The 23,403-nt window shown below is 35.1% G+C and overlaps 3 protein-coding genes across 3 annotated transcripts; 2 read left to right on the top strand and 1 right to left on the bottom strand.

Moving 5' to 3' along the window:
• Nucleotides 1-3,931: 3,931 nt before the first annotated feature.
• LOC114281673 (cell division control protein 2 homolog) lies at nucleotides 3,932-11,292 on the top strand. The gene is made up of 8 exons (XM_082872340.1): nucleotides 3,932-4,131; nucleotides 5,164-5,284; nucleotides 6,165-6,338; nucleotides 8,035-8,195; nucleotides 8,288-8,363; nucleotides 8,443-8,514; nucleotides 8,896-8,974; nucleotides 11,036-11,292. Exons 1-8 carry the CDS (start codon nucleotides 3,932-3,934, stop codon nucleotides 11,062-11,064), a joined length of 912 nt encoding a protein of 303 aa, XP_082728466.1. The 3' UTR covers nucleotides 11,065-11,292.
• On the bottom strand, nucleotides 9,628-10,755 carry ATA1 (TAPETUM 1). The gene is made up of 2 exons (XM_028201829.2): nucleotides 10,703-10,755; nucleotides 9,628-10,426 (listed from the first exon to the last, which is right to left on the bottom strand). Exons 1-2 carry the CDS (start codon nucleotides 10,753-10,755, stop codon nucleotides 9,628-9,630), a joined length of 852 nt encoding a protein of 283 aa, XP_028057630.2.
• Nucleotides 11,293-13,818: 2,526 nt separating the features above from the next.
• LOC114281664 (NADH-ubiquinone oxidoreductase B18 subunit) lies at nucleotides 13,819-14,127 on the top strand. Its single transcript, XM_028224223.2, has one exon. The coding sequence runs from the start codon at nucleotides 13,819-13,821 to the stop codon at nucleotides 14,125-14,127; it is 309 nt and encodes a 102-aa protein (XP_028080024.1).
• The last annotated feature ends 9,276 nt before the right edge of the window (nucleotides 14,128-23,403 follow it).

Genomic DNA, 23,403 nt, shown 5'->3' with positions numbered 1-23,403 from the left:
TATTCCTGATCCCCGACGGTGAAAATCCTTCCGTCCCCGGCCCCGATTCCCGACAGGGACCCTATATCTACCCCCACCCCCGCCCCCTAATGAGGATCGGGCTTCTCCGACTCCGAAAATTCTCCGGCCAAAAAAAAAGTTAGATCCAACCCATTAACAAATCTAATGAGCTCAAATGTAAAAAAAAAAAAAAAAATAGATCTAACAGATCTATTCTTCTTCTTCATCATCAACAACAACATAGAAAGAGAGGGATATAATCATCAACAACATAGAGAGAGACAGAGATCTAATGCTCAAATATAATATATATATCTATATATAACAAATCGAGAGAGAGAGAGAGAGAGAGAGAGAGAGAGAGAGAGAGAGAGAGAGAGAGAGAGAGAATATTCCAGATCTAGGGTGAGGATCGCGGCGGAGATTCGCGAAGCTTGGCCTCACTGCCGGATGGTGTCACTGTCGGATCGGCGAAGCTTGGTCGGTGATGATGGCGGTGATTCGGCAAGCTTGGCCTCACCGTCGTTGGAGAAAAAAAAGAGACGGTGGAGTTGTGGTGGAGTTGAGGTCAAGGAAAGTGAACTGAGATCTCGGCGATAATGGGAGGAGGTAGAGAAGGGAGATCGGCGGTGGGAGGAGAGAGATCGACGGAAGGTTTTAGAGAGAGAGAGACAGAGAGAGATGAGAGGCGGTGATGATGAGTGAGTGTGAGGTTTAGCCTATGTGAGTGAAAGGGTTGGTTTATATATATATATATATATAGGGGTAAAATGGTAATTTTGCTTCGGGGGAAATTCTAGGACGGGGACGGGGACGGGGACGGGTCGGGGCTTGAACACTGATTACCGTCCCCGGCCCAAAATTGATCAGGGTTTTAATTTTGAATACCATTCCCGTCCCCACGGGGGTATTTTTCAAGGAAAAACCATTCTCATCGGGGTCGGGAGATCGGGTTCCCGTGGGGTCGGGTTCAAATTGCTATCCCTACAACTGTCCCATATCATTGTTTTTTTTTTAGTAAATTACAAATATACCTCCTGAAGTTTGTTTAAAGTACAAATTGTCCTCTGTATTTTGAAAAATTACAAATACTCTTGTTAGAATTTTTTATTTAAAATAATTAGTTAAAAAATAAAATTCATAATTGTTCTCCTATACAATAAGAAAATTATCTAAATTATTAATTGAAATTTATTTCTAATTTCTTTAAAAACTGTTAATTGACTTGATGATTTATTAATAAAATAAACGATTTATTATGAAATTAGAAATCTCAGGTGCTGAAATGTAGTTTTCAAAACTACAGAGAATAATTTGTATTTTAATCAGATTTTAAAGGTGTATTTATAATTTATCCTTATTTTTTTTTTTTAGTCTTTGGAGTAAAATATTTGTTATGATGGACCTGAATGCTAAGAACGTTTTTGTGGTTTAGAGTTGGGGTTTGAAAGATATTTGGAAAAAATATTTGTGGAACAATCCAAAAATAATGGCGTAATATATGAGAATCTTTTAGGTGTACAGATATAGATTTGCACTCCTATAAAAATAAAAATAAGATTATTTTATCACTATTCAATTGATTTGAGATTTTCCTATATTTCTCACCTGAAAAATGTTAGGCCCAAAGAGATTAACCAAATGAATGACCGAACATAACACTAAAATCCATATGTTTTTATAAATTATAAAATAGCCCTAACTAAATCATAAAGGGTGAATTATATTAGTAATTTTTACATTTTATCTATTTATCATTTTGGTCATTATAATTTTAATTTGTTTGATTTTGACTCATATTTTTTATTTCTTCTCAATTCGATTCAATTGATAACGTCGTTAATGATAATTTTCGTTCAAAATTTTTAAAAGTATTATCAATTGGATCAAATTAACACAAAATTTAAAATTAAACTAATTGAAAATGTAGTTTCGAGAATGACATAGTAGTCAAAATATAAGATCTACTAATATAATTTGCCCAATCATAAACTATGACCCGTTAAATTATAAATTATCTTTTATGATTTTAGAAATTACATTCTGTCCCTTTAAATTTTTAATCACATAACAAATGACCACTTTCGTTAATAAATCATTAAATCTTTTATCAGTTTTTAATGATATTAGAAATATGTTTCAATTAATAATTCTAATAATTTTATTGTTACATAAAAGAGAAGTTTGGAATTTTATTTTTCTGTTAATTTTGTTAAATAAAAAATTTCAATAAAGTGATTTTTGTAATTTCTAAAATAAAAAAAGGACAATTCATATATTAAACAAATCCTTTTGTAATTTATCCAAAATTTGCTGCTTTTAGTAATCTGTTGGAAGAAGAGTCACTAAACAGAAATTAATCACTCGAAAATGTCTATGCATGCAGGAATTTTGACTCCAATATCTGAATTTGACGTTTTGATTTTATGTTGGGTTAAGTTAAATACAAGGGTTTAGTACACTTTCGACTTATAAATTATCGTTAAATTATTTATTTAGTCTTTAAATTATCGACTGAATCTATTAAATCGCTAAAATATTTAATTCAAACCTATTTAGTCCTTAAAAAAATTATAAAAATAAAATATATTTCTAAGTATAAATTAGCAAAACACCTGCCTAATTAAGATTTTATTATAGAAAAATCTTAAACGAAATCTAGTATATAATAGTAGATAAAGGTAAGCACATAGTTATTGTAGAAGATAAGTAAGAAAATACTATAGATAATTACTCTTATTGTTATATAGAAAATTCACCATAAGGACTGATGCCATTTTAAAAAAACAGAATAAAAATTTCAAAATTTTTTTGAAATAAAATTTTAATTAGATTTGGTATTTTACTATTTTATAATAAATATTTTATTTTTGTAATCTTTTTAAAAATTAAATAAATTAGAATTAAATATTTTAAGATTTAATCAATTCAATCGATAGTTTAGAGATTAAATAGATGTTAATTTTTAGGGACCTAGTAGACAAATAAGGGATTAAAAATATAATTTGATGATAATTTAAGAGTATAAAGGGTAATAAACCCTGATACAATTTTCATGGGATAACTGGTGACTAATTCTAAGCATGGAAATTGTGTTTGAATTATAAATTTTGATAAATTTTAAAAAGGAAAGAAGAAAAGAAAAAGAAAGTTGATAAATTGTTTTTATTGTATTTGATTCACATTCCCTTTTCAAATCCTATGCCCCATTGTCTTTCCAATTTGTTTTTCTTTCGGGACAAAATGAATTAATTTCTTATTGGGTAATGATTTTGCAAGTTTCGTTGTTTATATTGGTTTTTCCAGTTTCTGGCATGTGGTTTTGCTTTTTCATGAATTTCTTCAGAAATTGTGATCATCAATTGTCTCAATTGTATAACAGCTTATTGATATATATATATATATATATATGCATTGCATCTCCAATCCTTCATCAATTTTGTTTATCTAATTTGATTTCAAATTGAGTAAAAATGTTTGATGCGATATGAATTACTCCAATCCTCTCATCAAAAAAATTTCAAAAATTCAGCTCTTATCTCAAATTTATGTTTTGATCAAATTTGATGAAATATATATTTCCTATGTTTCTTCTTTTTAAATTTTCATCAAATTCTAATTTGATGGAGGATCTCAATTTGATGAAAAAAATGTCTCTCCCTCCATTTGCCCAACATTTGATGAATGGATTGGAGATGGATTTTGTGTACTTTTTCATCAAATTTAAATTTGATGCAAAACAAAATTGAGGATTGGAGATGCTCTTGTTAATTGAACTTGTTACTGAGACTGTCTTTTTCTTATCTTCAGCTTGTGTTGTTGGGGGGACTGGTTGATCTAATCAAATGGACAATAAGGTAGAGTTTATTCGATTTAGCATTGTTTGACATTTGTCCATAATCTATTTCTCTCTCAACTTACAATTTTAGTGATGCAATTGGGTTTGCAGTATGAGCTGATTGAGAAGATTGGAGAAGGTGGGTTTAGTATGATTTACAAATATCGAGACTGTGTGACCAATGAGACTGTAGCTGTGAAGAGAATTTTTATTGTAAATGAGAATGGTGTACCTAGCTCTCTCATTAGAGAAATTTCCCTTTTGAAGGAACTGGATCATATCAACATAGTCAGGTGAGTGAGCCTTCTCTTATGGATTCCTTTCGTTTTTGACAGACAAGTTATGTTATACAGACTCGGATGCAAGCATTGAATGCGAGTACATATATTGAGATATATATCTATTAGTTGAGTAGGGATACAGGACACATTTTAAACACATAAACATTGCATATCATATAATTTTATTAGATAGGATATTGTAAATTAATTAGAAATGTATTTCAATTTAAATAAAATTTAGGAAAAATATGAAATTTACATATCCTATTCATGTAACAAGTTAGAAATGTTTCTTTACTAGTAAATCATATAAAATTAGAGAATTCAAGTGCCTAAATTAAGCAAGAGTGTCGGGACACGTATCTCACACCCGGAAAAGTAGAAGAGTCCATGTGGCATAGTTGACAAGTAACAAAAAATGATATTAAATAGTCACAAAGGACAGGTTGGTTTAATTATTTCTGTTGGTCCCCTCCCCCCTCCTCCCCCAACTTAATGTTCTTTTACAGAAAAACGCATCAAAACTTAGCTTGCTGTTCTGACTGAAACACCTCCCATGGTCTTGGTTTTTCAAGATTTTGATAAATTTCTATTCTTTTTGCCTATATTAGTAATTTCCTTGTTTCTTTTTTGTGAGAGTGGGGATTTAAAGTTGTTTTGCCACATAAAAACTACATCTATTGCTCCATATGTCGTCAGTTGGAGGTGACACCTGCCCTGCATGGCTTGCAGGAGAAGCCACCAGAGGGTGATGTGGTGATGCCACATAGCGGGGGTGAGTCCATGTACCTACAGGTTGCAGTAGTGAGGGATGTATGTAAAATTTGACAGCTTTGCATGTAGGATGCAATCCTATTATCAGAAGGGTTCTTTTCTATTGAATGTCCTTTTAAAATGTGATGGTTCCATGTAAAAGCAAGCTCAATCTTAGATCTGGTTTATATGCTGCCTTGATTGAGCTGTCAATTTCTTTTTATAATTGGTTATATATCACTTATTTAATGAACTTCTCTGAACAATTTTTTAATGGAACTTTGGAAAAAGGTTGCTGAATGTACTGAGCAATGGAGAAAGTGTTGATCTTGTCTTTGAGTGTCTAGACCTGGACCTGAAGAAGTTCATTAATTCTTATCCAGAGATTGCAAAGGATCCACATATGATAAAAGTGGGTGAGATCCTTCCGCCATTTGAATTTTTGAAATGCATGGTACTTGATGTCAACAGCTTTGTGTTATATTTTGACTTTTGAAGTTAATTTTAGTAGGGAAAAAATACATTGAGCTGCTTCCATAGACTATAATATCTTTCTATAAATTAAATGTTGTTCCCTTTTGTTCTTTTTTCTTTTTGATATTTTTTTGCATCTGGACTCTTGTGACCATCATGTCATTGAGCCACGGTATTAGTCTACATTATTTGATATATCTAGGTGTCATCTCGATCTTTTTTTAAAAAAATATATTTCGCAACATTTTTATTGAATTTTGATCTTATCAAACCGAGTCTTGAACTAAAATGATTTTGATAAAATAGAAAAATAAGCCGGCCATATTGTCAAACACTTTGTTCAAGAGATGAATGCGGGTGCTTTTATTTCCACACACCTCATTATCTTAGTTCACACACTTGATTTCTGCATTTTTGGTTCAGATGTTGATTTTAACCACATACTTTTGTTTGTAAATCAACTTCCAAACCAAAAATTCAGTCAAATCAAATAGTTTTGTTCAGAAGTTGATTTCCAAACCAAATAATTTTATTTGAAAGTTGATTTCCAAACCAAAAAAGGTATGTGCATTAAGAGGAAATAATGTGTGGAAATAGAAGCTCCCGATGCATGCAGATGTGCACACAGAATATTGAGTTTGTAAGGGATAGGAGAATCAATATCCAAGGGTTGGCCCAATTCCCCTTATTGTTTGTCTTTCCTTTGTTGGTCCGATAGTTTCTTCTTGCCTGTGTGATAGATTGTGGGTAGTTATTGGAAATAGCAACAAAATTTTATGGGACTATGTCAATTGACTTCATTAAATATCTATTTGCAGAGATTTATGCATCAGATTCTTCGCGGAGTCATCTATTGCCATGCTCATGAAATTCTACATCGAGACTTGAAACCTCGGAATCTTCTGATAGATCTCAATAACAAAATGGTGAAGCTTGGTGACTTTGGGTTGGCCAGGACATTTGATGTTCCTCTCGGGACCTATACTGGCAATGTATGTCACTCTTCAATGCTATTTGTCCTAAATTTTGTTTTATATCTGACAATTTTGTTGAATAGAAGTTGATAGTACCTGCAAATACAAAAAGTTGTTTATGTAGCAAAAGAAATAGTTGTTAGCTTTCTTCTAGGATTTTCAAGCCTAATAAATTCAATATTGCACCTGATGTTACATTTGGAAGTGCATTTGTCATGCATAACCAAATCAAATGAAACTAAGGCCTCGTTTGGCAAGAGGCTATTTTAGCCAATTAGCCAAAAAGTTACTAAATTAGCCAAAAAGCCAACAACCCATACCAAAAAGTCAAAGATTCTCTTTTCTCTCTACTTTTTGCACATCTTTTCGTAATTAGCCAAAAAGTCATCCCAAACCTACAAGTTTTTTTTACCTACCTTTTTAGCCAAATAGTCAAAAAGTTACTAAATTAGCCTGTTCCCAAACGATGCCTAAGTCTTGTGTCCCAATCAAATGCATTTGTAATGCATGATATACAAAAATAACTCTTTTCAAAATTTGCATATGTAAGTGTTCTTTCTGATTGTTGGCTGGATAATTAAAGCAAGTTTACACTTTGATATATTGGGGCATCAGTGAAAGAAAATGTCTTCACGGGATTAGGCTGAGACCTTCGTGAAATTAAGTAGGGAAGTTACTTTTCACTCAAGATCATATTCAACAAAAATGGTACTCTTATTTTTTTTTTAACTCTTTTTCCAAAATGCCAATAGGAAATTGAGAGGTACGTAAAAAAAAAATTCGTTTGTCTTACCATTAAAAAACTGGAGCTTCTTTTCTCACTCTTTCAATTCAGATTGTCAGTGCAGAAAAGGGTACACTCTCTCTCTCTCTCTCTGTGGTCCGCAATTTGACCATCTATAAATTTGTCAACACAACCACTACAGGGGAGAAAAAACGGCTTCAGAAAATTCTTATCTCACTCCCAAATGACTTGGAGACATAAGAAGAAAGATATTTTACTAGCAAATAATAACCTTCTAAATTTTCTCTCGAAATTATTTTTCCATTAAAGAAAACAGACTCCAAGGGACATTTAGATAGGTTTTCTGTGTAATAGTTAAATGATACTTTTAAATTCATTAGATGAAATTGTTACATTTCCTGAATGTTGACTTAGAAGATTGAGAGCAATTTAAAACCTTTGGAATCCAAAGGATGATGTACCCTCTCCTCCAACTAAGATAACCAACATATGTTTTATTTCCTTGTAAAATTAGGTAAATTTTCTTAAAAAATTCTCCTGAAATTGGGCCTACCCTTTTGAAATGCTTCTGTCTGGATCCTCTTTTTTTTACGTAGCTCATTGTATGTATAAATAATACTTGTGATAACAAATGTTATTCCTCCAGACTATTACGTTGAGCAGAAAGGCTACAATTGTAGATTGGGGCTGTTTTGCCAAACCCTTACTGGGAAATTTCTTATCTCTCCCAAATTTGCTTACAGAAAATGTTATCCTTCTGGACTGTGTATTAAGAAGAGGTTCTTGACTTCTAGTTGGTTTTATTTTTTTATTTTTGATAAGCAGAGGTTATTTCTAGTTTGTTTTCATTTTAACTGTACTCCAAGAAACTGCTTTGAATCATATGAGTAAAATCCAGACTTCATGATTGTTAATCCGAGGTGGTGTTCAGTTGTCTACTATTCTCACACTTCAACTAGTTCTAGCCAGGTGGGAACTCTACCATACAGGGCACCAGAACTCCTGCTTGGTTTGAACTACTCAACCCCAGTTGATGTGTGGTCGGTTGGTTGTATATTTGCCGAGATGGTGACCCAGCAGCCTCTGTTCACTGGTACTTGCGAGATGAACATATTGATTGAAATGTTTAGGTACTATAAAGCTTAAGCACACAGACTTAAATATGCAAGTCTATCTTTCAATTCTATTCAGTCCTATTCACATACAATTATTTTATGTGAAGCATGTTGGGTGTGCCAAATGAGGCAACATGGCCCGGAGTAACTTCATTATGTGGTTATATTTCTACAATGACTGAGGTAAAGGACATTTTCAGGTTTGTTTTAGAAATTTTTTCGAAGACATCAATTTTTACTTTGCTCTTCTTCTGCCTAACAGTTTCCCTCTCATGTGAGAAGTCTTGCAGAAGTTGTCACTGGTCTTGAACCTGCTGGATTTGATCTTCTTTCTGTAAGTTTCGGTTTTACTATATTTCAGAGTGACAATCAGAACACTAGTCCACCATGAGAATCAGGAATCTTTAACAGACCGGCACAGTTTTTGCAATGATAGATTCCCATACAGAGCTCATTGCTCCAGTTTTAACCATATGACCATTGTCTGGTCATTTGGTAGAGTAAAATGCATCTGATCATCACTTTTATGAAATTAATTTAAGCTTTATAATTTTTGAACATCTGTACATGCTGAAGGTGGAAATTTAGTCCCCATTTAATGGAGGACTAAATTGGGCATTTATTTATTTATTTATTTTAAGCTCGTGGTAGCTCCAATAGTTAATTAAATTCATGATTCACTTCTTTTCTTTTCTTTTTAATTTTTATTTTCCAGAAAATGCTCTGCTTAAATCCAAGTGGAAGAATTACTGCTGAGGATGCACTCAAGCATTCGTACTTCGGCAATGTTGCAGGTATAGCCATCCCTCATCCTATCTGCTTGCTGGAATGGACAGGTATAGCAATTAGGTTATGATTTGAACTAGAGTACGCAACTTTATGGATTGCATTTTCACCCCTTGAATTAGATTTATAGTCTCTTAGTAGGAAAACTCCTAAGTTTTCTTTGCTAGGACAGGTTACTTGAGTCTTCATTTTGACCATTGTACATCCATTGCAAAAGCATATGGAGGTGGTGATCGTTTACGAAGGTGATGTCAACAAATTTATTTTGAATATACATGGTGCATCAGTACGTGTGTGTGAGAACATAGATGCACTCTTCCATGAAGAGTTGAAAATCAATCTACAAGCGCAATCTCATTCTCCCAGTTTTGAATTCTCAATCCATTTAGACTTTTTAAGATAGGTGTCATCCAGTGCCTTCACCCCTAGCGTGTTGAAGTCGCAACTTAATAAAGTTGGGTGGGTACTACTTATGCTCTGAAAATGAAGTGAAAAGGTTACCCTTTTATAATTGGGGACGTTTTGAAGAATAATTTGAACATTATGCACTGTAATGATGAATTAGATCACTTGGAAATCCAAACTAAACAGCTAGCTAGAATGAAAGTTTTGATTCGTTAGTACTCCTTTGTAGTGCACGTCCTATAATGCAGCCACATATTTACCCTTGGTAGATGTGACTCATTTGACTGCAACCAGAAGTATAGCCACCATCAACAACAAGATTGTGTGCTGTTATGAATCCAGCATCATCGCTCGCTAGAAACAAGGCAGCATGCGCAACATCTTCCACACTTCCACTTCGCCCACGCAGTAAACTTCCCTTTTTGCCCACTGTCTTACTCACTTCTTCGGGACTCAAATCCATCTTCCCTAGGAACGTCTGGTAGGCACTCACAAGCATCTCCGTAGGGACACCATGTGGCGAAACACAATTCACGCGAATCCCGTGTATGCCTAACTCACAAGCACTGCTCCTTGCTATTCCAAGAATGGCTTCTTTGGAGAGCGTGTAGGCGTGTGATGCTAGGCCTCCCATGATGGCTGCCGAGCTCGATGTGCATATGATGGAGCCTCCTTTTCCTCCCTTGATCATAGCCCGTGCTGCGTGCTTTATTCCGTGTACAATGCCGTTCATGTTAATGGCAAGTAGAGCTGTCATGTGGTCCATTTTGAGGTTGGTGATGCTCCCAGTGGGTCCTCCAATGCCGGCATTATTGAACAGGATGTCTAGGTGGCCTTTCCACATCAGCGCTAGTTGCACGGCTGATTCCATGTCCGCTTCCTTTGCCACGTCACAGTGTACGTAGCGTCCACCAATAGAATCAGCTAGGGTTGTCCCCAGTTCATCCAGTATATCAGCGATGACAACATGGGCCCCATTTCCAGCAAATAGTTTTGCGGTGGCGGCTCCGATCCCTCTTGCACCACCAGTTATAAGTGCAACTTTCCCTGTCAACCTGGCAATACATAATCAGGGAGGAAGGGAGGGTATCAAGTTTGATTTCTGAGAAGCTAACAATGAGAAGGAACACAAAGAAAAAGAAATGCATAAGGAATCATAAGAACCGAGAAAGAAAATCAAATGTTCGATAACTGGCTGCATTTAAATTTCGAAAAGAAAAATGATTAACCAAATCTTTAGAAACCAACTGGGTTTCTTATTTAGAAACATGTTGGTTTCTATAATCCATAAAAATGGCTCTGAAGAAGATCAACAATAGGACAGGATAAACCTTTTTGCCGATGAGCTGTGTCCATTGTCATGCATATCACAATTTAGCTCCATTTTTGTCCTTAGAAATTTACTAAGTGGTGTTTGTTATATATATAAATGGTTCAGAATTCATAATAAAGATTTAAAAGAAAAAAAAGAGTGTGAAAATGAAAACGAAAACGAAGTAGGTAGTGTTTATTCGATTCTTTGCTGTTGGATACACACCTTTGTCATTTCTTACATCTACTTTCAAACCATGAGATTTGTAACTTTTATTATTATTATTATTATTTTATCTTGGTGAATGAATGAATGAATGTTTTAGTAATATTCATATTTGATTAATTTACAGGTACAGGTGGTGATCTACTCCTCAACTGAACATTGCCTGAAACGCAAGGAAAAGATTACATTTTACATGTCCCATTCATTTTTCACTGATTTTGTATTTTTAATAATGGAGGGGTATATGAATAGTCTTGGACCAAAAAACATAATGTAGATATGGAAAACAAAAGGATTGATAAAACTGTCAAGAACTACAGGATTTTCTAAAGGCATAGCCATTGTGGCGCGATGGTGCAAATTAGTAATGGAATCTCCAAGAAAGTCTATGCTCTTCACTGTGGCCCTACATTGGATGAATTCTTTCCAAATGTTGAGATATGATTGTCAACCTGACCTTTTTATTTTTTTAATTTATGAAAAGTGTCCGTGTGAGGCAATTTTGATAAGCGCATATTTGAGAGAAACCAAACTCTTTCCAAATTAAAATGATATTTATGACATCAAAAGATAAAAATGGGATCTAAATATGTGTGTTAAGTGCTTGTTAATTTAGGAAGTGTGTATTCCAATGGTGTAATTAAGATGTTTGTTGAATATATATAAATTAGAAAATAGTAGAAGTGTCAAAAATTAGCCATACTCTCTTCTCTCATTCTGTCATATCTCCTTCCATTTTCTCTCTTTCTCCCCCTCCTAACAAATTTATTAGTTGGGTAACAAATTTGTAATAGTTACTGCCTTGGCTTAACCATTGAAGTGCAAGGAAGTAAATCTGGAGAATTTAGACGGGATTTAAAAGATTCCTTTAATGTCACTTGAAACAGACAAACAATTCTGGTCGGTGATACCGAAATTAACACTCCGACGGTCTAGTCAATTCTATCTCTGAGTTCTTGATATTTTATCTTTCTTAGAATATAAGTTATTCTCACATACCTCTTTCCTCAGTCTCTTTCCTTTTTTTATAGAATCTTTCTCTAGTCCCACTTTCTTATCATGCTTTTTTGGAATGGGACAGCATAGTTGTTCAACAGGACCCTTCTGACTACCCTAGACTACTCGGCTTCGGCATACGGCATGCATATCCCTAATTTGGCATTCAATATGATTCTCAAAGTTTACTCGGCTCTAATTCAACCCAATAAGTTTGCCTAGTGAGCCGATCTCAGATTGGTCCCAGTTGAATTGGACTTGTTTCGGACAGTTCACCTTTTTGGGCATCTATTTAATTATGGGTCCCACTGGTACTTGACTCACCTATTGATGCTCTTAGAAGCAAAAAACAAAGTAGTGTGTAGCATACCTTGGGGTACCTATTTTTAACAGTGTAAAAATGGCTCGTGGCTTGGGGTGGACCCAACCCATTTAGGCCCGTTTGGGCCCGAGCCCAGCCCGAGCCCCTAGACTGGGCTTGGACCATCATTTTGAAACCCAACCTGTGGCCTGGCCCATTGACCCGATTAAGGCCCATTCAAGGTCCGACTTGCGCCGAAGCCCTATATCTTTTTCAATGGAAAATAATAAAATTTTAGTAGAAAAAAATTTGAAAAAACAAAAAATTTGCCAGGCCCGCCCAAGACTCGAATACCTTAGGCTTAGGTCTGGGCTTAATTTTTTGGCCCGTGGGCCACCCGGCCCGATCCAAATTTTGGCAGGAACCTACGAGGGCCAACATGGGCTGGCCTGGGCCCAAGCTCGAGTGAGACGCGCCAGATTTATACCCCTACCTATTTTGTAATATCCATTTGGCATATATGAAAAAAGTTCAAATAAATTGATTTTTAAAAGGGTTTGACTCCATCAATTTAAGAGTGCGTTTAAGTTTGGTAAGTTTATTTTGAGACCGATTTTGATGATTTGAACATTTTACTTTTCAAAAGTAAAATATTTATGTAAAAAATTAAGAAGAATAGATATTGATAATTATATGTTTGAATCATATTTATTTTAGAAAAATTGATGACAAATATAATTTCAAGAATATTTATCTATTTTTTATAATACAAATATAATTCAAATATATAACTATCATGTCTGATCATTTTAATTTTTATATAAATATTCTACTTAACGATTCCTTAAAAACTTGCAAAATACAAACAATCTCAAAGGTCTTTTTTAGAAAGTGGGTTAAAAGTCACTTCTTAATTTTTAACACATTCTGAATCATATCATATCTCACATTTTTTATACATTTTCTTTTTAAAAAAATAAAAATAATAAAAAAATTAATTTTTAATCATCTCTCAAAAACACTCCAAAGTAAAAATATGGAGAATATATGGAGGATGATCAAATGTGTAGACTTATATTTTTTAACTTTTGTACTTCTTTTGCACTAAAAATAAAAAAAAAAATAAAAAAAAAAATGAAGAAGAATAGACATTTGGTGAGCCGAATAATTTTTAAATTCTCAGAGACATAGGACTTGTTTCGCGTAATTTACCTTAATATATCTTTTTATTTTATTTACATTACATCAATTATTATTTAAATCATATTACTTCTCTATTACTTTTTATATATGTATGTATAAATATATTTTTTTTATAAAAGATAAAAAAAAAATTATCCTTATCCCAAACAATCCGTTAAGATATATTTTGAGTAAAATGAGGGATGATAATTATAATTTAAGAATTCGTTTGTCAATTATATATTTTAATAAAAAAAATTAAAATTTATTAAAATTTATCATTTCATTTTTTTTTTATTTCTTTTATATTAAAAAAAAAAACTAAAATAACTAAAATAACCTGTCGTCAAACAACCCCTAACAATACTTAAACGCAAGGCAAGGCAAGGCAAGGCATTACTGGATCACAGAGAGAGAGAATCTGCGTAAAAATGGAGGAGATGAGAGGATCGTCGAAGAAGATGATAGCGACGCAGGCGGAGATGGTGGAAGCGAAGGTCCCAATAGCATACAGAGACCAGTGCGCACACCTGCTGATACCCCTCAACAAGTGCCGCCAAGCTGAGCTATACCTCCCATGGAAGTGCGAGATCGAGCGTCACTCCTACGAGAAGTGCGAGTACGAGCTCGTCATGGAAAGGATGCTCCAAATGCAAAAGATCCGCGAACAAGAGGCCAATTCCAAGCTCTCCCACAAACAGGGCACCATTCCTCTCATTCCCAAGACCGCCAATGCTTAATCCCCCCCCAAAAAAACCAACTACTTCAATAAATCCCTGGTCTGTTCTACTTATTCAGTCAATCTGTGTTTTTTTTTTTTTTTTTATAAAAAATCTCTACACTGTTTTGATTTTTCAATAATGGCTATTATGCACAATCTAGGGTTTCTTGATGGAAGATTACTTGCTTGTGTTTTGGGGTTGTTCTTTAATTTAGTGTTTGATAGTTCATGAGTTTGACTCAAAACTTGGATACTATAGTGGGTATCGAACGATTTGTTCTGTTTTTTATAATCCTGTGTGTCTGGATGATTATGCCTTTGGTGGTAATGCAGCTTGTTTATGGTTCTAATTGGAAAGTTGAATGTTTTGAATGTGCAAATTTGTGGCTGCATGGATAATCTATATCCACTTTTGTTTGTTCAGTTAGGCTTGTGGAGCAAAGTCTTATATATATATATATATATAATCTTAGAATATCATATTACTTAAAGAATCCCCAAGCTATTTTTCCTTCTGGTGTAAATGGCTATTTACTTGGACATATTTAGACACAAAAAAGGGCTTCTTTGGGTAACCCTAGTTCGGGGTCATTTTAGTTCAAAACTATTAATTGGGTGGTTTGTGCCTTAACTGATTTCACTGTTAATCAGATCAAATAGTAGCTTAGTTGTAATAGAATGTTGTCGCAGCTTTGGTTTTCTAGCAGTTCTATCAATTATACAATGAGTACTGGATGTGTTCCTTTTGGTGTAAATGGCTATTTACTTGTACATATTTAGACACAAAAAAAGGCTTCTTTGGGTAACCCTAGTTCGTGGTCATTTTAGTTCAAAACTATCAACTGGGTGGTTTGTGCCTGAACTGATTTCATTGTTTATCTGATCAAATAGTAGCTTAGTTGTAATAGAATGCTGTCGTGGCTTTGGTTTTCTAGCAGTTCTATTAATTATACACTGAGTACTGGATGTATAGGAGGGTACATCCATACCATACACTTAGAAAATATGAGGAAGAAGAACTCCGAAAATATGAGGAAGAAGGAATATATTTCTGTTATATTCAAAACTTCTTATTTTACAAGACCAAATGACACTCCTTATATAGGAGATATTACAAATATCATTATAACCCATTATATGCCACTTACATATTATATATTACCACTATCTACCACTATCATATTATATACATGCCACTATCTACCACCAACACCACTATCATATTCTATACATGCCACTATCTACCACCAACACCACTATCATATTCTATACATGCCACTATCTACCACCAACACCACTATCATATTATATGCATTAACACAAATTTCCAGCACTCCCCCTCAAGCTGGTTTGAAGATATCTTCCATAGCCAGCTTGCTAGTCAGCTTATCAAATTGCTTCTTGTGTAGTCCCTTCGTTAGCACATCAGCTAATTGTTCACCTGTTGGAAGGTAGGTCATACAGATTATGCCAGCATTGATTTTCTCCTTGATGAAATGTTTATCCACTTCTATATGTTTTGTGCGATCATGTAGAACTGGATTATGAGCTATAGATATAGCTGCTTTGTTGTCACAATAGACCTTCATAGGTGTCGGGTGAGAAAGCTTTAATTCTTCAAGAATTCTTTTAATCCACATTACTTCACAGATTCCATGGGCAACAGCTTTGAACTCTGCTTCTGCACTACTTCTAGCTACCACATTCTGTTTTTTACTCCGCCATGTAACTAGGTTCCCACCTACAAAGGAGCAGTATCCGGATGTTGATCTCCTGTCTGTAACACTTCCTGCCCAGTCTGCATCTGTGTATACTTCAACTTGAAGATGTCCATGTTTCTTGAACAGTAAGCCTCTCCCTGGAGTTCCTTTCAAATATCTTAAGATCTTATAAACGGCCTCAAAGTGCTCTGCCCCTGGTGAGTGTATAAACTGACTTACCATGCTGACTGCAAAGGCAATATCAGGCCGCGTATGAGACAAGTAAATCAATTTCCCGACAAGTCGCTGATATTGTTCCCTCTCTTTGACTTCTTCAGCCTTAGCAACTTGTAACTTCAAGTTAGGCTCGATCGGAGTCTCCACCATCTTACAACCAAGCATACCTGTTTCTCCAAGGAGATCAAGAACATATTTTCTCTGATTAACGATATACCTTCCTTGGATCTTGCAAATTCTATTCCGAGGAAATACTTGAGAGCTCCCAGATCCTTAATGTGAAATTCTTTTGCGAGTTTCTCTTTGAGGGCTGCTAACTCTGCTTCATCATTACCAGTTAAAATGATGTCATCAACATAAACAATCAAAATTGCAATTTTACTGTTTTTTGAATGTTTATAAAATATTGTGTGATCTGCTTGACTCTGCGAGAAGCCACAACTGATAACTGCATTCCCAAAGCGTTCAAACCACGCTCTTGGTGATTGTTTGAGTCCGTATAATGACTTGTTCAATCTGCATACTCTGTCGCTTCCAAGTCTCTGCTCAAATCCCGGCGGTAGGCTCATGAACACCTCCTCTTCAAGATCACCATTGAGAAATGCATTCTTAATGTCAAGTTGATGTAGAGGCCAATCTAAATTTACTGCAAGAGATAACAGTACTCTGATGGAATTTATTTTAGCAACAGGAGCAAACGTCTCCTGATAGTCGATCCCATAAGTTTGAGTGAAGCCTTTAGCCACCAATCTCGCCTTGTATCTCTCAACGCTTCCATCTGCGTTACATTTTATCGTAAACACCCATTTACACCCAACTGTTTTCTTGTCTTTGGGTAGATCAACTATCTCCCAAGTACCACTTCTCCTTAAAGCATTCATCTCCTCCATGACTGCTAATTTCCAATTCGGATCATCCAATGCTTCCTGTATATTTCTTGGAACAAACAAGTGTGAAATCCTAGATGTGAAAGCTCTATGGTTTTTAGACAGTCTTTGATAGAAGAGGTAATTTGCAATAGGATGTTTAATGCAATTTCGGACACCTTTCCTAATTGCTATAAGAACATCAAGGTCGGAAATAGAAGGAATAGGATTACCTAAAATTTCGATGCCAGAACTCGGGTGGACATTCGGGTCATTAGGATGGACATTAAGGTCATTATTCTTCAGATGAAATCGCTTCCTAGTATAAACCTGAAGCTCAGGATTTAGATCATTTTGTAGTACTTCTCTCCCTAAATAAGAATCTTCTTGACTAGGCACCATAGAACTTGGTTCTCCTAAGTGATCATTATCAGACCGATGTGGTTTTTGTGTAGGATAAATGACATTGGGGAGCGGGATAGAAATATCCCAAAAACGGTCTTCTACTCCACTTCTCTCCCCCTGAAGAGAAGTGTTGGGGAAATAGGATTTTGTTTCCACAAATGACACATCCATACTCACATAAAATTTCTTGGTTTGAGGATCGAAACACTTATACCCCTTTTTGTTTGAGGAATAACCCAAAAAAACACATTTTATAGCACGGGGGTCAAGTTTTGAACGAAATTGACTAGGAACATGAACATAGGCAGTACATCCAAAAACTTTGGCGGGCAAATCAGAAAACAACCTCGTGTCAGGAAAAAAAGCTTTGAGACAATCGAAAGGTGTTTTGTATATTAACACCTTTGTAGGCATCCTGTTTATCAAATAAGAGGCTGTTAAAATTGCTTCACCCCATAAATATTTAGGAACATGCATGTAAAACATTATAGCACGTGCAACTTCAAGTAGATGTTTATTTTTTCGTTCTGCAATGCCATTTTGTTGAGGGGTATCCCGACATGTAGATTGATGAAAAATCCCCTTTTTTTCAAAAAACTCACCCAACTGCTCATTGAAATATTCTGTTCCATTATCAGAATGTAAAATACCAATTTTGGTTTGAAATTGGTTTTCAATCATATTGTAAAAATTTGTGAATAAATTTTTCACGTCAGATTTTTTATTCATCAAATAAATCCAACATAAGCGGGTATGGTCATCAATAAATGTAACAAACCATCTTTTACCAGAAAGAGTAGTGATTTTAGAAGCGCCCCAAACATCACTATGAATCAAATAAAAAGGTTTGGAAGTCTGGTAAGGTTTTGGCAAATAAGTAGAGCGATGAAATTTTGCAAAAATGCAACTTTCACAATGAAAAGAAGAACAATCAATCCCTTTAAATAATTCTGAAAATAAATGTTTCAGATAAAGAAAACTAGGATGTCCTAGCCTATAGTGCCATAGCATTATTTTTTCTCGAACAGAGATTGAACTAGTACTATTAAAGCTCTGAGCTTTTTTATTACTAACAGGTACTTCATCAAAGTAGTAAAGACCTTCAAGCATCCTAGCACGCCCAATCATCATCCCCGAGTTCTGGTCCTGAAATTCACAGTGGGATTCAAAAAATGTAACACGACAATTAGAATCGTTAGATAGTTTACTGACAGACAAAAGGTTACAGGCTAAGTTGGGGACGTGAAGAACAGCATTGAGATTAATTTTCTCAGTTAGTTTAATAAATCATTTTCCTGCAATAGGTGAAAAACTACCATCGGCTATTCTGATTTTGTCATGACCAGAACAAGGGAAATAGGTACTAAATAAATAGGAAAAACTAGTCATGTGATCGGAGGCACCGGAATCTATGATCCACGGAGAGAAGTTTAGGCAAGAGAAGGCTTTAGGATTTCTACCTGTTTGTGCCAACAAAACACTAGGAGTACCGGATGAGGAGTTGGATTTTATCAGCTTTAAGAGTTGATCAATATGCTCTTTGTGGAAGGGACCTGAATCGGCTTCATTAGCGGTAAGAAAGCCACGATTCTTCTCTCCTTGTTTGCTGCTTTTCCAGTTGACAGGTTTGCCATGGATCTTCCAACACGTTTCGCGTGTATGGCGAGGCTTGTTGCAAAAATCACACCAGACCCGTGGCTTATCATCAAACCTGCGCTGGTAATTTGCAGCCTTGTTGGCCGCAGCATCGCTAATTAAAGTCGAAATTTCAATTGATTTACCAGTACCTTTTTTCTTAAACATGACACTCCTTCGGCTCTCTTCCCTTTTGACTTCGGCAAATACTTCGCCAATGGATGGGAAAGGAGGTCTGCCAATAATTCTTCCTCGCACTTCATCGAACTCAATGTTGAGGCCGGCAAGAAACTTGTAAATACGGCTGTCTTCCACAGTTTTCTTGTGGTGGTTGCAGTCGTCAACCGATTTCCATTCGTATGTGTTGAAGATGTCAAGATCCTGCCACAACCTTTTCAACGAATTGAAATATTTGGTGACGGAATCATCTCCTTGACGAATCTCTCCCAACTTCAAAGTTAATTCGAAAACTTGAGATTGATTTCCTAGGTCAAAATACATCTGACTAACATTATCCCACAATTCTTGTGCAGTAGGATAGCACATGTAATTAGAGCTTATATCCTCCTCCATAGAATTGACCAACCATGTCATAACCATGGAGTTTTTAGCGTCCCAACTGTCGAACAGCGGATCATTAACAGCAGGAGCCTTCTTGTCACCAGTGATGTAACCGATCTTTCCTTGCCCACGGATATACATCCGGACAGATTGTGACCAGCGGAGAAAATTATCACCATTTAGGCGGATGGTGGTGATTTGGACAGAGTGAGAGTTGGACGTTTTCACCGGAATGGCAGCGGCAGGGGTTGAAGTGGTTTCGGACGTGACTTCCGACATGGCTATGACGGTTTTAGGGCTGCTGCGTTTTTTGTTGCTCTGATACCAACTTAGAAAATATGAGGAAGAAGGAATATATTTCTGTTATATTCAAAACTTTTTATTTTACAAGACCAAATGACACTCCTTATATAGGAGATATTACAAACATCATTATAACCCATTATATGCCACTTACATATTATATATTACCACTATCTACCACTATCATATTATATACATGCCACTATCTACCACCAACACCACTATCATATTATATGCATTAACACAAATTTCCAGCACATACCTACTGTGAGCATCTGCACCAATGCCTGAGATAAAGTTTTCTAAGTTCGAAAAGTCCACACAAAACCCTTTTATGATGAATAGTCAAGATATACCAATTGTTCCTTTTAATATTTTTTGACAAATTTCACTTTACTCCCTTGTAGTTTAGCTCATATGCAGATAATCTCATTTTTATCTGGAAATAATCACATAATCATATGTGGTTTGTCAACTAAACCGTACCGTTACATTTTCCATCCAAAATAATTGGAGGTGCAACACACACACGATTATTGAGATTTGCTGTGAATAAAATAAATTTTTAAAACAAAATTACTCTCATAATTGTTTAAAACTACAAATATGCCATTTTCTTTTTCCTTTTTTTCCAACCAACACCCCCCCCCCCCCCCAAAAAAAAAAAAAAAAAAAAAAAAAAACTTCATCCCTCCCTTCCAACACTTCACCATCAAAGTTCTTTTCTGAGGATTTGTCAACAGTCCTTGGGGATTTTAACTCCAAGTAAGAACCCGAATCATCATCTCTCCAAGCCCCCCCACCCCAATAACCTCATCCCTCCCTTCCAACACTTCATCAGCAAAGTTCTTTTCTTGAGGATTTGTGAACAGTCCTTGGGGATTTTAACTCCAAGTCTGCAAAGCAGCAATCCCTACGTCTTATCTGGGAAGCTTGTCTAAGATTGCACAAGATTTATTCACTTGTGTTATATTCAAACTTAAAAATCCATTTCAAGGGATAAAAACTTCTAATTGAGATGTCTAATTCACAAGCTGTTCCAGCCAAAAAGATATAAAATAAGAACAAGAGCGAAGTTTCTTATTGCAAAATCTTATATCTGTATATACACCCAAATCCTCTACCTATATGTGTATTCTAACCAAAATTTTAACCTCTTGGCTGTTGATTCAATTGCATGTATGTAGAATCGTAATTTACTATGTGTTGATTCAACTGTAGCCCCCTCATTATTCAATTTGCAAGCTTTTGATTCACTTGCGGTGAGTTCCAGCAAGAATGTTCCACAACAACCCTTCTTTGAATCCATTCTCCAAATCCAACAAGCATGCTCCACGGTAGCACCATCTGTGGAGTGATGTTTTGCACCTCTGAATCGTGTGCAGAAGGCATTGGGTGGGGTAATGGGGATTGAAGGGAAAAAAGACAAGACAGTCCTTCCACTAGTGTCATCTTCTACAACATCTCTTTGTACTGCTGTCCTTTTGGGAAGCAACAAGTGCAACAAACTACTAAAGGCCTCACAACCACGCAAGGAAGGAAGAAGGGTGAGAATATGGCGGTGTTTGGGAACAAATTTTTTGGTTTTTTTTTTTATTTTTTTCCACTGAAAGACAAATTTGTTACAAAACCAAAAAAAAACAAATCCAAACAAAATATCACATCAAACCCCATAATCATTTCACTATTTCTCTCACAAACATCACATCCAACCACAAAAAAATCTAACTATCTTTCCAAACACAAGAAAAATTTCTCCAATAATATCTTACAACTAAAAAAACTTATAAAAAAATTCACTTCCCAAACACCCACTATATATATGTGTGTGTGTGTGTGTGTGTGTAAAATTAATTCAGAAGGAAGGAAAAAAACAGATATAAATGCCAATTCACATATTCTGTTAAGAGAAGTTATTGTGCGTTTTAGTTCACAAACCATACGGAGGTTATGTGATTATTTTCAAATGATTGGGAGGTGATCCACATATGGGCTAAATCACTAGGGGGGTAAAGTGAAATTTGCCCTAATTTATTAAATTTATTTCATTGATAATTGAATATGTTACGTACAATGATTTACAAAGCTCAGGGTACTCCCATCATATTTTGTTCTATAGGCTCTAGAAGTGTACTCTCATCTTTTCCTACCAACTAAAAATGGTTATCTAGAACAGCTGGGAATACAAGAAAACTGAATTTGAAAACAATGTGCCTGTTTGGCAGAAATTATTTACAACTTATTTCAGCTTTCAGCTTAATTTAAACTATTTTGATGTGTTTGGTTTAGCTTATAGCTTATAACTTATAGCTTTGTGGAAGTCAGAAATCAGCTTATTCTTTGAGTGGGGCAGGAGATGCTTTAAGAATAAGCTGGAAATCAGCTTAAGCTGAAAGTTATAAGCTATAGTTATAAGTACTTTCCTACAGCTCTACCAAACAGGGCTAATGTTGTGGCAAATCCTCCATTAGAATTTTATGCATTCCACAATTTTGTCAGAATCTGTTTTCAGGACTCTTGATCTACTGCAGAAGGAGAGGGGAGGCACAAATTCAAACATAGTCTTTAATTCTGTCAACTGTCTTGAACTTATTTTGCTTATGACCATCCCTAAATGTTAGTGCTCACATGTTTAGAGAATCAAGCACAGGTTTGTTGAAATTTCCAGAACGACAGTTACTACCATGGGATTGAAAATCTTGACGAACTTGTAACCATGTTTTTCTTGATATGTTGCTACATAGGGTACAATCATGTGCAATCAGTGAATTCATGATGAGCACCATTTTTAGAGCCTTTTTATTAAATAGTTTTTTGATGTTTTGACTATGTTGGTTTTGACAGTGAGTGTCAACTGATGCTTAATGAATCTATTTTGCTCAAGGGTGCTGCAATTTTTGAGATAAAATTTCTGAAGACATGATTTTTATTGATGGATTATGAGGTAGGAGAATGAAAGTGCAAGGACTAAGCTGGCTAGCTAAAAGGGTCATGATTTTTATTGATGGATTATGATTTTCTCTTTCAGTTTTCACTATCTTCTTTATTTATTTAGTTTTATTTTTTATTTTTTGTGCAAACAGTAAAAAAATTTAAACTACTGATTCCACTCTTTCCTTTTAAATGTCATGAATGCACTTGCTACAACAGCTTTCAACAATACTTGGCTTAAATTGAAGAATAGTGAAGTCAGAGATTGCTAAAGAATTCTTTCATTAGGATTCAGCAGAACTAATTAATCCTTAGTAGGTGAATGCAACCACCTATTTTTATTAGTAGAATAGTGTCAGAGAATGTTAGAAACTATGGTGTTTGGATTGAGAACAATATTTGGTGTTCAACTTATTCCATAAATGGTATGTAGTGGATATGCTCATTTCAATCACTTAGTTGGACTTTAGTGGATAGTTTTCATTTGTGTTACCATGCACTCCCCTATCAGACACTTGACATTTGAGTAAGAGTATGTGATGTGTGTTTGGCATGCTTAGTTGGACATACACCAACAATATGTCAACACTCATTGTGAGCATCTGTGCCAACATTAGGTACAGAGTTTTTCCCTTCCAAATTTCCCAATTTGTAGTC

The sequence above is a fragment of the Camellia sinensis genome, chromosome 5 (genome assembly GCF_055761805.1).
Source record: "Camellia sinensis isolate YWXY chromosome 5, ASM5576180v1, whole genome shotgun sequence".
NCBI lineage: Eukaryota > Viridiplantae > Streptophyta > Magnoliopsida > Ericales > Theaceae > Camellia > Camellia sinensis.
This window is presented reverse-complemented; position numbering and strand designations above follow the sequence as displayed.

Excerpts from the sequence above, each read along its gene's own strand:
- LOC114281673 (XM_082872340.1), top strand. The coding sequence starts at position 3,932 with ATGCAATTGGGTTTGCAGTATGAGCTGATTGAGAAGATTGGAGAAGGT. Across the intron at positions 4,132-5,163 it reads GATCATATCAACATAGTCAG|GTTGCTGAATGTACTGAGCA; the intron begins GTGAGTGAGCCT and ends CTTTGGAAAAAG. Across the intron at positions 8,975-11,035 it reads GTACTTCGGCAATGTTGCAG|GTACAGGTGGTGATCTACTC; the intron begins GTATAGCCATCC and ends ATTAATTTACAG.
- ATA1 (XM_028201829.2), bottom strand. The coding sequence starts at position 10,755 with ATGGAGCTAAATTGTGATATGCATGACAATGGACACAGCTCATCGGCA. Across the intron at positions 10,427-10,702 it reads CACAGCTCATCGGCAAAAAG|GTTGACAGGGAAAGTTGCAC; the intron begins GTTTATCCTGTC and ends ATGTATTGCCAG.
- LOC114281664 (XM_028224223.2), top strand. The coding sequence starts at position 13,819 with ATGGAGGAGATGAGAGGATCGTCGAAGAAGATGATAGCGACGCAGGCG.